The sequence below is a fragment of the Bison bison genome, unplaced genomic scaffold (assembly GCF_000754665.1).
Source record: "Bison bison bison isolate TAMUID 2011002044 unplaced genomic scaffold, Bison_UMD1.0 scf7180017864269, whole genome shotgun sequence".
In the NCBI taxonomy this organism is placed as follows: domain Eukaryota; kingdom Metazoa; phylum Chordata; class Mammalia; order Artiodactyla; family Bovidae; genus Bison; species Bison bison.
In genome coordinates this window covers 20,470-33,257 of record NW_011494841.1, presented here as the reverse complement: position 1 = coordinate 33,257, position 12,788 = coordinate 20,470, and the positions used below count along the sequence as shown (strand labels likewise).

General features: G+C 40.7%; 1 protein-coding gene across 1 annotated transcript in view; it reads left to right on the top strand.

Annotated features, from left to right (window-relative positions):
* Positions 1-12,788, top strand: part of TBP (TATA box binding protein) — a 13,592-nt gene extending 804 nt beyond the window's left edge. The window contains 8 exon segments of the mRNA XM_010848511.1: positions 3,004-3,204; positions 4,966-5,294; positions 5,296-5,343; positions 7,358-7,445; positions 8,824-8,915; positions 9,592-9,759; positions 11,254-11,348; positions 12,027-12,788. Coding sequence (XP_010846813.1) covers positions 3,151-3,204; positions 4,966-5,294; positions 5,296-5,343; positions 7,358-7,445; positions 8,824-8,915; positions 9,592-9,759; positions 11,254-11,348; positions 12,027-12,106 — 954 coding nt within the window. The 5' untranslated portion in view covers positions 3,004-3,150 and the 3' untranslated portion in view covers positions 12,107-12,788.

The window sequence follows — 12,788 nt, the reverse complement described above, 5'->3', positions numbered from 1 at the left end:
GGCTCGCGCTGCCGCCCCTTCGGCCAGTCCCGGCCGGGGCTCCCGCCCGGCGCCCTCTGCGGTGTTTCGAGAGCAGCTTCCCTGTACGAGCGCTGGCGCCGGGAGCTGGTGGGGCCTGAGGCAGCACAGTCCCGCTCATCCGGAACTCTGCCATCCCTTAATTCTCTTTATTGAAAGGCCTGTGCCCACCTGTCTTGCTACCAACGGGTAGTTTTATAATAAAGTTGCGCTTGAGACTTTTTAACGTTTTGTCAGAGGCCGGAGACTTCAGGCACGTTGGGGCATAATACACAAATACAAAGGTGTCCTTGTCTAGGCCCAGGACAGTGTGGTTTTTGCATGTAATACTCTAGGTAGGCGTCTCTGAAAAGATTATTCTTGATTGAGGTACGCAGACACGAGGAGACTATGCAGAATTTATTGATTCTTTTCCCTTATCAGTGATTATCTCCCCAAAATATCAAATTTGATGCGTCAGTTACCAAAAGATGAGGAGATGCTGCAAACAACTCTTTTCTGAGGATAAGTTAGTGCAGTAATAACTGTGCGGCTTTAAGGACACGGGAGGAAAGATGGTCAGTACCATCACTTCGAATTAGAGATGAGCTCTAAACAGTGATAACATTAGGCCTCAACTACTTCCTCAGATTTTTTCTCTAGACTTAGTTTGCAGAACGGGGTCAGGAGCCACCAGTTTCTGGATCAATGAGTTCGTATAAATGAGTGGTTTCAATCCTGCCCTCATTGTCTCTTGCCTCAACCATAGCAGTGACTCTTAAACCGAACTTCCAGCCTCCAGTTTTGTCTCTTAGAGTTCATTCATACTCTTGCTACAGTAGATCTACTCATGGTGCACTTCAAAACCTTGTCACTGCTTGTATTGCTTATCTAATATACATTTGCTGTCTCATCCCCTGTAGGAACAGTCCATGCAGTCATGCTTGGTTTGTTGCTTACATGCTCTTTCACTTTTTGTCTCTTTGTGCTTAACCTTTCTTCTGCCTGAAATGCTGAGTGTAAATTCCTACTCACCTTGCTAGAACCAAGTTAGATGGTCCTTGCTTTATAAACACACTCTTCTGAACACTTGACAGTTCACACTGCCTTCTTTTCTCCAGCATGTATGCATGCATTTGGGGCCTCCCGGGTGGCTCAGTAGTAAGGAATCCACCTGCAGTTGCAGGAGACACCAATTCGATCCCTGGGTTGGGAAGATCCTCTGGAGAAGGAAGTGGCCACCCAGTCCAGTATTCTTGCCTGGAAGATCCCACGGGCAGAGAAGCTTGGTGGACTATGTAGTCCATGTGGTTGCAAAAAAGTCAGACGTGACCTAGCTACTAAACAAAAGCATACATTCATTCATCATCAACATATTATATGTCAGACACTGTACTAAGTGTAGAGATTACAAGGACATATATTCATGGTTTCTTCACTCAAAGGGCTTAGCATAGTGTGTGTCTGCTGTTATAGCACTGAGGTTTTGCAGTGATTATTTGCATATCCTATACAAATTGAACTCTTTGATGCCAGGGACTATATATATATATATCCTCTTAATTTTTATATTTGCAGCACTCTGTTGTTGTAATAGATTAACAGTGTCCAAAAGAGCATAATTTTCTTACATGTCTGTTTTCGGAAGCAGCTTTCTCTGTGTTTGGTCTGCTTTCCCCTGATGGGTATGTAGGATATATAGTCTTCGGAGTCCTTTGTCCTTTCAGAATCACTGCCAGGTTCTGAGTGCTTTTTTATACAAGTACGAGCTTGAGGTACATGCGCATCTTTGACATATAATTTGTAACTTTAAGATCTATATGTTCTGTGTGAGAAAACTTTAATAGATTGGTAACATTTAAACTGAAATCTAATAGTAATAGCTGACATTTATCCTGTGCTTACTGTGTTATAACTGGATGCTGTTCTTAAGGTATTAATCAGTCCTGTTTGAATCAGTTGGTTCTCACAGCAACCTTGAGCACAGGAGTCCATATGAACTAAACTGAATAAAAGGTCTTTAATTAGTCACTCAGTTCTTTAACCTAAAAGTAATTTCAAATGTGTAGCCAGTAAAGAGATGATTTAAGGAAAGCCAGGTACGGGCATCGGAGAAGGCAATGGCACCCCACTCCAGTACCCTTGCCTGGAAAATCCCATGGATGGAGGAGCCTGGTGGGCTGCAGTCCATGGGGTCGCTAAGAGCTGGACATGACTGAGCGACTTCACTTTCACTTTTCACTTTCATGCATTGGAGAAGGAAATGGCAACCTACTCCAGTGTTCTTGCCTGGAGAATCCCAGGGACCGGGGAGCCTGGTGGGCTGCCGTCTCTGGGGTCGCACAGAGTTGGACATGACTGAAACGACTTAGCAGCAGCAGCAGCAGCGGCAGCAGCAGCAGGTATAGGCACATTGGTATTTATGTGCTCTGAAGAGGTAAAGTGTTACATATATAAAAATATAATGTCTTATTTTTATGTCTGTACAGCTTCAATCACAGTATGTTATTTATTTAAGGTAGTTTCTCAATAAATGATCATGCCAAAGTGTATTGGATACAATTCAAAATTTATTAAACTTAATGCCCAGGACATTATAGAGGATAGAAAACTGAATGACATATTTAAAAACTTTAGTACCGTGTATACAGTGCATAATAAATATTTCTACTCAGATATGACAGTTTGCTTAGGAATTCATTTTCCTTGGATATTTTTTCCCAAAAGTTTTGAATGCTGTAAACATTCAAAACTTAACATTTAACATTATAAGACTATAAATTGAACACATAAAAAAACAATTTTTGTCCTGTTGACTCTTTTGCACGCAGTCATGAAAAACTTGGAAGGAGTAAGAGTTCAGCTTTGTAAGGTGAAAAGGAAATGGGTTCCAGAGTAGCTTGATTGGGTTTTTACATTTGTTTTTTGTATAACCGTGAAACTGATTTAAAAGGCTGCATAGCTTACCTGTGTTCTTACATTAAACTTCAAATCTTTTCAAAGCAGCACCGCTGTTTCTTGGTGTGCACGAAGATAACCCACAGAGCCGAGCAAGTCGCCAAGAATAGTGTGCTGGGGATGCTCTAGGAAAAGACTGAATGCTGAGGCAATTTCCAGTCCAGAGGTTTTTGATTTGCCAAGAAGGTGAACGTCATGGATCAGAACAACAGCCTCCCACCCTATGCCCAGGGCCTGGCCTCCCCTCAGGTAATGCAGCTGGAGGGAGGGTGCATATAGGACAGGACCTGCATTGTTAGAGACACTGTAAAAGGGAAGGAAGGGAATTAAGCCTCTGTTGTTGAAAATGGACTTATGGTTTTTTAAGTCTTCTGTATTTCATTGATAATTTCCTTCAGATTTTTAATAGGCGTGATAATGTTTAATTTGGGAAGTTTGGAAGCTAAAATATATATTTGTCTATAAGACTTAATCTTTTGATAAACACTTATGAAAGTGGTCTGAGTGATTATAGAGTGTTTGATTTCATAAGTAACCTAATTATTTTCTAGCTTTATCTTTTCCTTTTTATGTTTAAAGTTCCAAATAACATACCTGCTTTTAAAATTTTTAAATAACTTCTGTTTAAAAATACCCATTTTAAGTGTGTGTTTTGACAAGTGTATGCACCTTTGAAAGTTCTGAAACATTTCAGTTAGCCTAAAAATCCCTCTCTGCCCCTTAACAGTTACTCCCCTAGGCCCAGGCAAAGGCTGATCCACTTTCCAGACATAGAGATAGTTTTGTCTGTGCTAGAATATCGTGCAGGTGGCATCATACCAGTCAGTATGTGCTTTTTGTGTGTCTGTCATCTTAACCCAGCGTAATGTTTGCGTATATCAGCAAATTCCTTTTTATTGCCAAGTGGCCCTCTTGTGTGGATGTACCACAGTTTGCTTTCCAGTTGCTGACATTAGGGCCGTTTCTAGGTTGAAGCAATTATGAATAAAGGTGCCAGTACTCTTGCCTGGAAACTTCCATGGATGGAGGAGCCTGGTGGGCTGCAGTCAATGGGATCACTAAGAGTCGGACACGACTGAGCGACTTCACTTTCACTTTCATGCATTGGAGAAGGAAATGGCAACCCACTCCAGTGTTCTTGCCTGGAGAATCCCAGGGACAGGGGAGCCTGGTGGGCTGCTGTCTATGGGGTCGCACAAAGTCGGACACGACTGAAACGACTTAGCAGCAGCAGCAGCTGTATGTGTATATTCTTCATGTCTGCTATGTTTTTATTTCTCTTGGGTAAATACTTAGGAATGGGATTGCTGGGTCATTGTGTAAGTGTGTGTTTAACTTTATAAGAAAGTGCCCTGCATGTTCTCAAGTCCTACCAGCAGCATGTGAGAGTTCTCGTTGCTCCACACCCTCACCAGCACGTTTTCACTTGAGTCTAAATGTAAAAGCGTTTTCCTGTTGACTTACGATCTTGAGCATTTTGTCAACTGCTAATTAACTGTTTATGTATCTTCATTTGTAAAATGTCCTTCACATCTTTTGCCCATTTTTTTATTGGTCTGTTTGTTCATCATTTATTGCATTTTGATTGGTCTTTATTCTGCATACAAGTTCTTTCTCAGATGTATGTATGGTAGATGTTTTCTCCTAATCTGTGGCTTAATTTTTAATTTTCTTAATGATATCTTTCAAAGAATGGAAATTCTCAATTTTTTCAAAGTCTTAAACCATTGTTATCCTCTAGAGCCTGAAGGGTTAAGCATCTTCCTAAATTCTCCCGTGTTGTTTATTGAATTTCACACCTAGGTCTACTTCCACATCCTAAGCTCTTACCTACTATGCTGCTGTGCTGCAGTGAAGAAAAAAGTGATGTGTGTGAGATGACGGCTTAATAGCCCCATTTGTTCTCAGATGGTGCCTGTCTTTGCACATCTCACCTGCAGTTCTACCAGCCAAGTTCTGCAGACACTTGACACCAGCCAATCTAACCGATTGTTCTCTAACTGTCCACAGGGTGCCATGACTCCTGGAATCCCTATCTTTAGTCCAATGATGCCTTACGGCACAGGACTGACTCCACAGCCTATTCAGAACACCAACAGTCTGTCTATTCTGGAGGAGCAGCAACGGCAGCAGCAGCAGCAGCAACAGCAGCAGCAGCAGCAGCAGCAGCAGCAGCAGCAGGCGGCAGTGGCAGCCGTCCAGCAGTCGACGTCCCAGCAGGCAACCCAGGGGCCCTCGGGCCAGACACCACAGCTCTTCCACTCACAGACTCTTACGACTGCACCCTTGCCGGGCACCACTCCCTTGTATCCCTCCCCCATGACCCCCATGACCCCCATCCCCTGCCACGCCAGCCTCAGAGAGCTCCGGGATCGTGCCGCAGCTGCAGTGAGTTCTCCTTGTGTGTCCTGTCCCTGCCCTGGAGGGACCCCCCTGCAACTGCGCTGCTGTTCTTTGTTCTCAGATGGATTGATTTATTTGTGTGGTATTAATGGTGATCATGCATCAAAACTTGCTTTATCTTACTTGAGAAAGGGAAGGAAAGCTGTCTTAGTGAGTCAGTGACCCCAGTAAAGGTCTCTCATAACATCTTCAGAAATTTGGTAGCTGTGCTTATATGCTTGGCCAGTGAAGTCCAGTTTGGATTGCATTATTGTTGTCGACGTTTCGCTGTAGCTGATTAACCAGATAAGCCTTATATAGTCTCCCTTCCTTGTGGTATTATAAGTCTTTGGAAAGATTAATTGCAAAGTCACAGAATCATTATTGTTCATAGTGGTCCTTGTTTTTCTTCATTGTTTATTATTATAAGGGCTGCATATAAATCTTTGAAGAGTTGTGTCCTTCCCACAAGCTGAGGATGGCTGTTCTTGCCCTAAATGGATTTTTCTACCTATGTGAAGTGGGTCCTGTATATAATAGAAAAGGGGTAGGGGGACAGGTAGGGAAAATTTCTCCTCCCTGAAAAACAGATATCCTCATATCTGTCAGTAAGAATTATATAGCTTTTGCCATTAGGAAGCTTATAACCACATGAAGGGTTATTTGTAATAAATACATCACCCAGTTTTCATGCAAGTCATTCCTAATCATTTTTAGAACTAAGTAATGTTTAATCATGGATCATGACTGTTAGACAGAGACCTAAATCTTGCCCTGGGTGTTTGTTTGATCTGAAACAATTAAAGAAAACAAAATAGTTTTAATGATTTTAGAAAGATAAGCACTTATTAGTTCATTTTTGTAAATACCATATGCTGTTGTCTTGCACAGTTACCTGGCCCCTATGCCCATTTAAGTTTGCACCTTTGGTTTAAATTGTAATTTATACCCAGTTCAGATGGGTGTTTATTTCTTGCCAGCACCTTAATATTTCTGGTATTCCACAAAGCATCCCAAAAAATTCACAGAACTGTGGAAATTAAATAACATACTTTTAAACAGCCAATGGATCAGAGATCACAGGGGCAGTTAGAAAATAGTTAAGACAAATGAAAATGAAAATACTGTATAGGGCTTCCCAAGTGGTGCTAGTAGTATAAAGAATTGCCTGCCAATGCAAGAGGCACAAGAGATGTGGTTGGATCCCTGGGTCGGGAAGATCCTCTGGAGTAAGTAATGTAACCCACTTCAGTATTCTTGGTTGGAAAATTCCACGGGCAGAGAAGCCTGATAGACTTAATGGAAGCCTGATGGAGCACAAAACATATTTGGGATGCAGCAAATGTGGTACTAAGGGTGAAATTTATAGCTGTAAATGATCACATTAAAAAATAAGGAATATTTCAAAGCAATAACATTACAACTAGAAAAAGAGCAAACTAAACCAAAGCTGTAAAAGGGAGTTTTTGTCTTCTGCCTGCCATGCTGTGGGGCGCAGGCGCCTCAGCACAGTTATGGAGGTGCTGCTCCAGAATACCAGTTGCCCCCTGACATCAGGGGGAGCAGAGGGCAGGGTGGGGGGGCCCTCAAAGAGAGGAGAAGAGAAAGAAAGTTAAAAGTGTTCATTGGACCTACATAATAAATATTGATGTTTGGTTTTTTTGATCTACTGAGAGTTAATTGGAGGAAAAAGGTTTCCTTCCTTTGTCAGAGATGATTGAATTTTTGTTTGTCCAAGATACTTAATTTGAAAGAAGTGAGAAAGTCATACCTCAGTTAGGAGCCATGCATATACAGAGCAGTGTCTTCATCTGAAGATGCAATACTAAGTTATTACTTCATAGTGTATTGTAAGTACTAAGTGAGGTTATCTATGTATGTTGGCGTGGTGTTTGGTACTTGTTTAAACACTTAATGTCAGCAATTAAAAAATTTGTTTAATTTAAAAAAATTAGGAAAGATTATGTTTTTTAGATAATTTACAGTAAATAATTGTGTTTTCTTTTCAAATTTCTTACAGAAATATTGTATCCACAGTGAATCTTGGTTGTAAACTTGACCTAAAGACTATTGCACTTCGTGCCCGAAATGCTGAATATAATCCCAAGGTCAGAACAACTGTATCAAATAATAGTGATAACAGAATTTTCTTCCAAAGGTCTTTAGATTAAAAAGAATAAGTTGGGTTTAAGTTTGTCGACACCAACAAAAGAAGAATTTAAGGCAAAATATGTAGCGTTTTTGTTAAATAACTGCCAAGTAAGAGATTGCAAGAATATAGCAGTCCAAAGGATAAAGTTTAATATACTTATTGTAAGGGGATCATGTAAAGTTACTGAACAAAATATGTAGTGTGATCCCATTTATGTTTTGAAAACTATAGAATAGAATGCCAGGCTACTTGGAATTTACTTCAAAATAATACAATTGGAGAATTGGGAAAGGGGCATATGAATGAGACAAGATTAGCCAAAAACTAGTAATTGTTAAAGTTGGATAATAAGTACAAGGAAGTTTAATATATTTTTCTACCTTTGTATAACTGCCAAGTTTTTTTTTTTTTATATAATAAAAAGATTAAGAAGAAAATACCTACAAATTTTCAGATTTTAAGATAACAACCTAATGCACAGGGCAAATCCGTATGAGTGTAGCATTATAAGAATTAACGTTTTGTCTATCATAATTTTTTTAAGTTGAATACATAATTTTACATATTTTTTTCCTAATGAAATGATAGTAGTTATCCAACCAGTAAAACTGGTTAAAGGAATTTAGGAAATGTAAAAAACTATAGAAGGAATTTAGAAAATGCAAAATAATTAGACATTTCCTGGGACTTGTATAAACTAGAATATAATGCTAGCGTTTTTACATGGTGGTAAAGTTAGAAGGAAGACAGACTGTAGTTTTTAAATTAAAATTGTTAAAGCTATCTAACTTGTCAGAGTCATCCTCATTAGAAATATGTGAAGTTTTTGCGTGTAATCAGGTAGCAGATACTACATTTTTAGAGAGGCCATTGCATTTATATAAATGCCAATATATCAGTGCAGTTTCAAAAAGCCTACAGGATCAGGGAGGTCACCTCACTGTGTGTTGATATGCTTGTGATGTGATATAGTCCTTCTGGAGGTGGAACGGTTTGTAAGTTGATTTGCCTAAAAGATCATTAATAGAACAGAAAATGTACAGTTAAAGGTTTGCAGATGTCACTTATCTTCAGCTGTTGGGATGTGCGTGGCAGAACACACACGTCTCGGTCCAGCTGCCTCTGTCGTCACAGTTTACATGTTTGTTTCCTGTGCAAAAGCTTGTGTGCCACGTGGTGATGGAAGGGAGTCCTGTAAGGAAACGCACGACAGGGGTCGTGACTGTCTCAGTACCAGGTCCTTCTCGTTATTTGGGATGTTCTTGTTGTTGTGTAGTTCTCCTGATGGAAGTCAGCAGTCTGACCTCATTAACTGTTGTCTCTGGCTGTTGTAGCGTTTTGCTGCTGTAATCATGAGAATAAGAGAGCCCCGCACCACTGCACTAATATTCAGTTCTGGGAAGATGGTGTGCACAGGAGCCAAGAGGTGGGTTTAAAGGAGTTCATTGTCCTGGTCTGCATGTTACAGAGAGATGGCTGTGTCATGGTATCCAGATGTTAGGCTACTACTTAAATACAATCACAGTGTTATTGTTGCTTTCGTATTAAAGTAGTTGATTGTCATCACCTTAGACAGTGGTGGCTTCATTTTCTTAAAAATAGGCGTTAGTTTAGGATGTGTGTTCCAACCTGATTTCTGTATAACTCAGCATGTGTGTGTGCCAGACTTCTGTCATTCGTGACCCTGCACTTGAGAGCCTTTTGTCAACAGTGATGTTACTGCTTTTGTTACATAAGCCCTGCACTGCTAAGTCATATTTTATCCAACAAGTAAGTTCTAGGAATGGATAAAGAAAGACATGACATAAAAGAGGAATTAGTGTATGCATTCTTTGAGTATAAATCTCATCAGTATATTCCTATCAAAATGACGCTTGTTGGTTTTTATCTCAGTAGCAATTTGTGGGCTTAAATACAGCAATATTAATGATAATGGTGATGCTGATAGCCCCATGAAATCTGGGGCTATCAATACTTTGGTGAATTGAAAGGTATTCATTTGGTAGGCCTACAGTTTTCTGTCAAGGATGTGGGGAAGTTTCTCATCTAAATAATTGTGTTAGCTGACTTTGAGTATGAATAGCTCACTTTTTCTTTCCTAGTGAAGAACAGTCTAGACTAGCAGCAAGAAAATACGCCAGAGTTGTACAGAAACTGGGTTTTCCAGCTAAGTTCTTGGACTTCAAGATTCAGAACATGGTGGGGAGCTGTGATGTGAAGTTCCCTATAAGGTTAGAAGGCCTTGTGCTTACCCACCAACAGTTCAGTAGGTAAGTCTAAAGTACATGGTGGTTGCTTTTGTCAACAATTTTAATTTATAATCTATTTAAACATTGTTCATGATAAGCAGAATAATTAGTTCAGTTCAGTTCAGTCGCTCAGTCGTGTCCGACTCTTTGCGACCCCATGAATCGCAGCACGCCAGGCCTCCCTGTCCATCACCAACTCCCGGAGTTCACTCAGACTCACGTCCATCGAGTCGGTGATGCCATCCAGCCATCTCATCCTCTGTCGTCCCCTTTTCCTCCTGCCCCCAATCCCTCCCAGTATCAGAGTCTTTCCCAATGAATAATTAGTATGTAAGAACAAATGATATACTGATAGGTATATTTATTGTTGAAGTGTCTTCCTGATTTCTTTGGTAATACCTACTGTTGTCACCAGCCTCCTACCTCTCTATCTTCTAACTCAGTGACACCCAGAACTCCCCTTTACTGGCATGAAATTGATTCCCTTCTGTATGTTTCATCATCTTATTGCTCAATAAATACATTTTAAATGAATAAATAAAACCCACAACCTCTTGTATCAATTTTTCCCCCAGTTGTTTGAGTCTTTTGTTCTCCTTCCTGAAGAAGACTTCAAAGGCAGGTGGTCCCTGATCACCTCTCACAGCTTTTCTGCTCACAGCAGCCCCACGGCTTATCATGCCCCTCTTGCACCAGGACCCTTGCACATCCCACTTTTATCCCTGGCACACTCTTTTGTCACTTTTTACCTAAGAAACTCCTACTGGCATTTCATGTATCCATCCCAGCATCTCCCTTCCCCAGAGAAGCCTGCCTTGAATTTTCCAGTAACTTAAACGCTGTCATACATCCTATTTTCAATCTGACAAAGTGAGATTATTAGAACAAAACTACACCAATAGTACATTTAGTTGGATAACTGGCACCCCCTCAGTACTCTTGCCTGGAAAATCCTGTGGACGGAGGAGCCTGGTGGGCTGCAGTCCATGGGGTCGCACAGAGGTGGACACCACTGCGCAACTTAGCAGCAGCAGCAGCATCCCAATAGTGCATTTAGTCAGATAACACGGGGCAAGGTTCAGTCTCCAGTCTCTCTGCTGTCACTTTGGTTAAATTGCCTGAGCAAACGTAGCAGCTAGAAGATATTTCACTTTAAGGAGATGAGATCTGAATGATTAGAGAATAAACTGTGTGACTGGCAGATCTTATAGATGGATGATTACTGGGCTCTTTTAAGTTGATATAAACTTGTCCAGAATGAAACTTGATAAAGATCAGAGACTACAGAACATATTTATAAAACTCTTGTTCTTATGTCAGGAAATCCAGATTCATTAGAAACAGAGTTAGTTGGTCTTCAAGTGCTGGTGACAGGTCAGCCTCACTGGCCGCAGAACTGGGCTTCACCCTCATTAGTCTGTGGCTGCCCCAGTGCTGTCCCTTGTTCAGGTCCTCATTTTTTCTAAAGGCATGAGCAGCTGTTAATTTAAACTGTTTTTGCTGTTTTCCTTCTAGTTATGAGCCAGAGTTATTTCCTGGTTTAATCTACAGAATGATCAAACCGAGAATTGTTCTCCTTATTTTTGTTTCTGGAAAAGTTGTATTAACAGGTAAGTTGTAACAGAAAGTAGTGGTTGAAGTTTTGAAAGGGTCGAGAATGGCATTTTCTCAGTACTTAGAAGAAATATCACAGTGTTGGGACAGTTAACTAGTGACTTGCAGAGAAGCTTTGCCCCTTTTCTCTCTTCCCCAACACTGATGGGAAACATCCACCAGAGGCGGTGAGCTGAGGAAACTCAGATCACAGACTTGCTGATTGAAGCATCACCTTGGCGGGGAGGGGTGGAGGTGAGCATTACATTGCATAATAGATGGTGTTTTAAGTTGGGTACCATTGTCTAAAACCTTGGTTTTCCTCGGCATTATCATTCTGCCTCAACAAAGGAAGATTCAAAAGAGCTTGGTTAAAAGCGGCAGTTGAGAGTAAGACTCCATCTCTCTCAGCTGCTGCCCTGCTGGGCTCTGCCCTGGTGCCGAGACCAGCGCTGTCACATGGGCAGACTGTAGGCGTGGAAGGTGGGGTCATCTGTGTTGTTGCTTTGGTAATTTTTTTTTTAAAAGCCAAATTAAGAAAATACCACTTTAAAAACAAAAATATGATTTTGACAAGGGATTCCATTGTTAATGTTTTAATGCCTGCATCTGTCTTACTGGATATGGAGAGAATTGTGCTTTTGTGGTTAAGAAATGCCATTTCAGACTCTTTTCTACTCCACTTGTCTTCGTAGGTGCTAAAGTCAGAGCAGAAATTTATGAAGCCTTTGAGAACATCTACCCTATTCTGAAGGGTTTCAGGAAGACAACGTAATGGCTGCTGTGTTCTCCTGCCTCCCCCCCCCCCTTTTTTTTTTTTTAAACCAATCAGTTTTGGTACACTCAGTGGTGTTGTGGACAGCCCCACGGGGTAGAGGATGGGCGTCTGGTTGTAGGGTGCGGCACCAGGTGAAGCTCTCTTCCACGCGCACCCCCGTGGGGTGCCGGAAGGGGTGTTGTTTCTGCACAGAGAACACCAGAGCGTCACTGTAAGTGGCTCAAACTGTGCTGCTATACGGGCAGTGCTGCCTGTTATTTATATTTAGATTTTAAACACTTACTGCTGTTGACAAGTTGGTTTAAGGGACAAAACTAAGTGTTAAAGCCACCTCAACAATTGATTGGACTTTATTTTGTTTAATTTCTTCCCCATAAACCACAGTTTTTATATTTCTACCAGAAAAGTAAAACTGTTTTTTAAAAAGTGTTGTTTTCTAATTTGTAACTCCTGAGGGTTATTTTTGTGCCAGACACATTCCGCCTTTTCAGTATTGCAGGACAGAATAGAAATGTATTAATGAAAACAAATGGCTGTACATATTTTTCTTCCTTCAGAGTACTCTGTACAATAAATGCTGTTTATAAAAGTGTTAGATTGATGTTGTAAATGAAACTTTGTAAGATTCATGTGATCATACTGTTAAAAAATTGTATTTTAGATATAATGCCTGAAACCA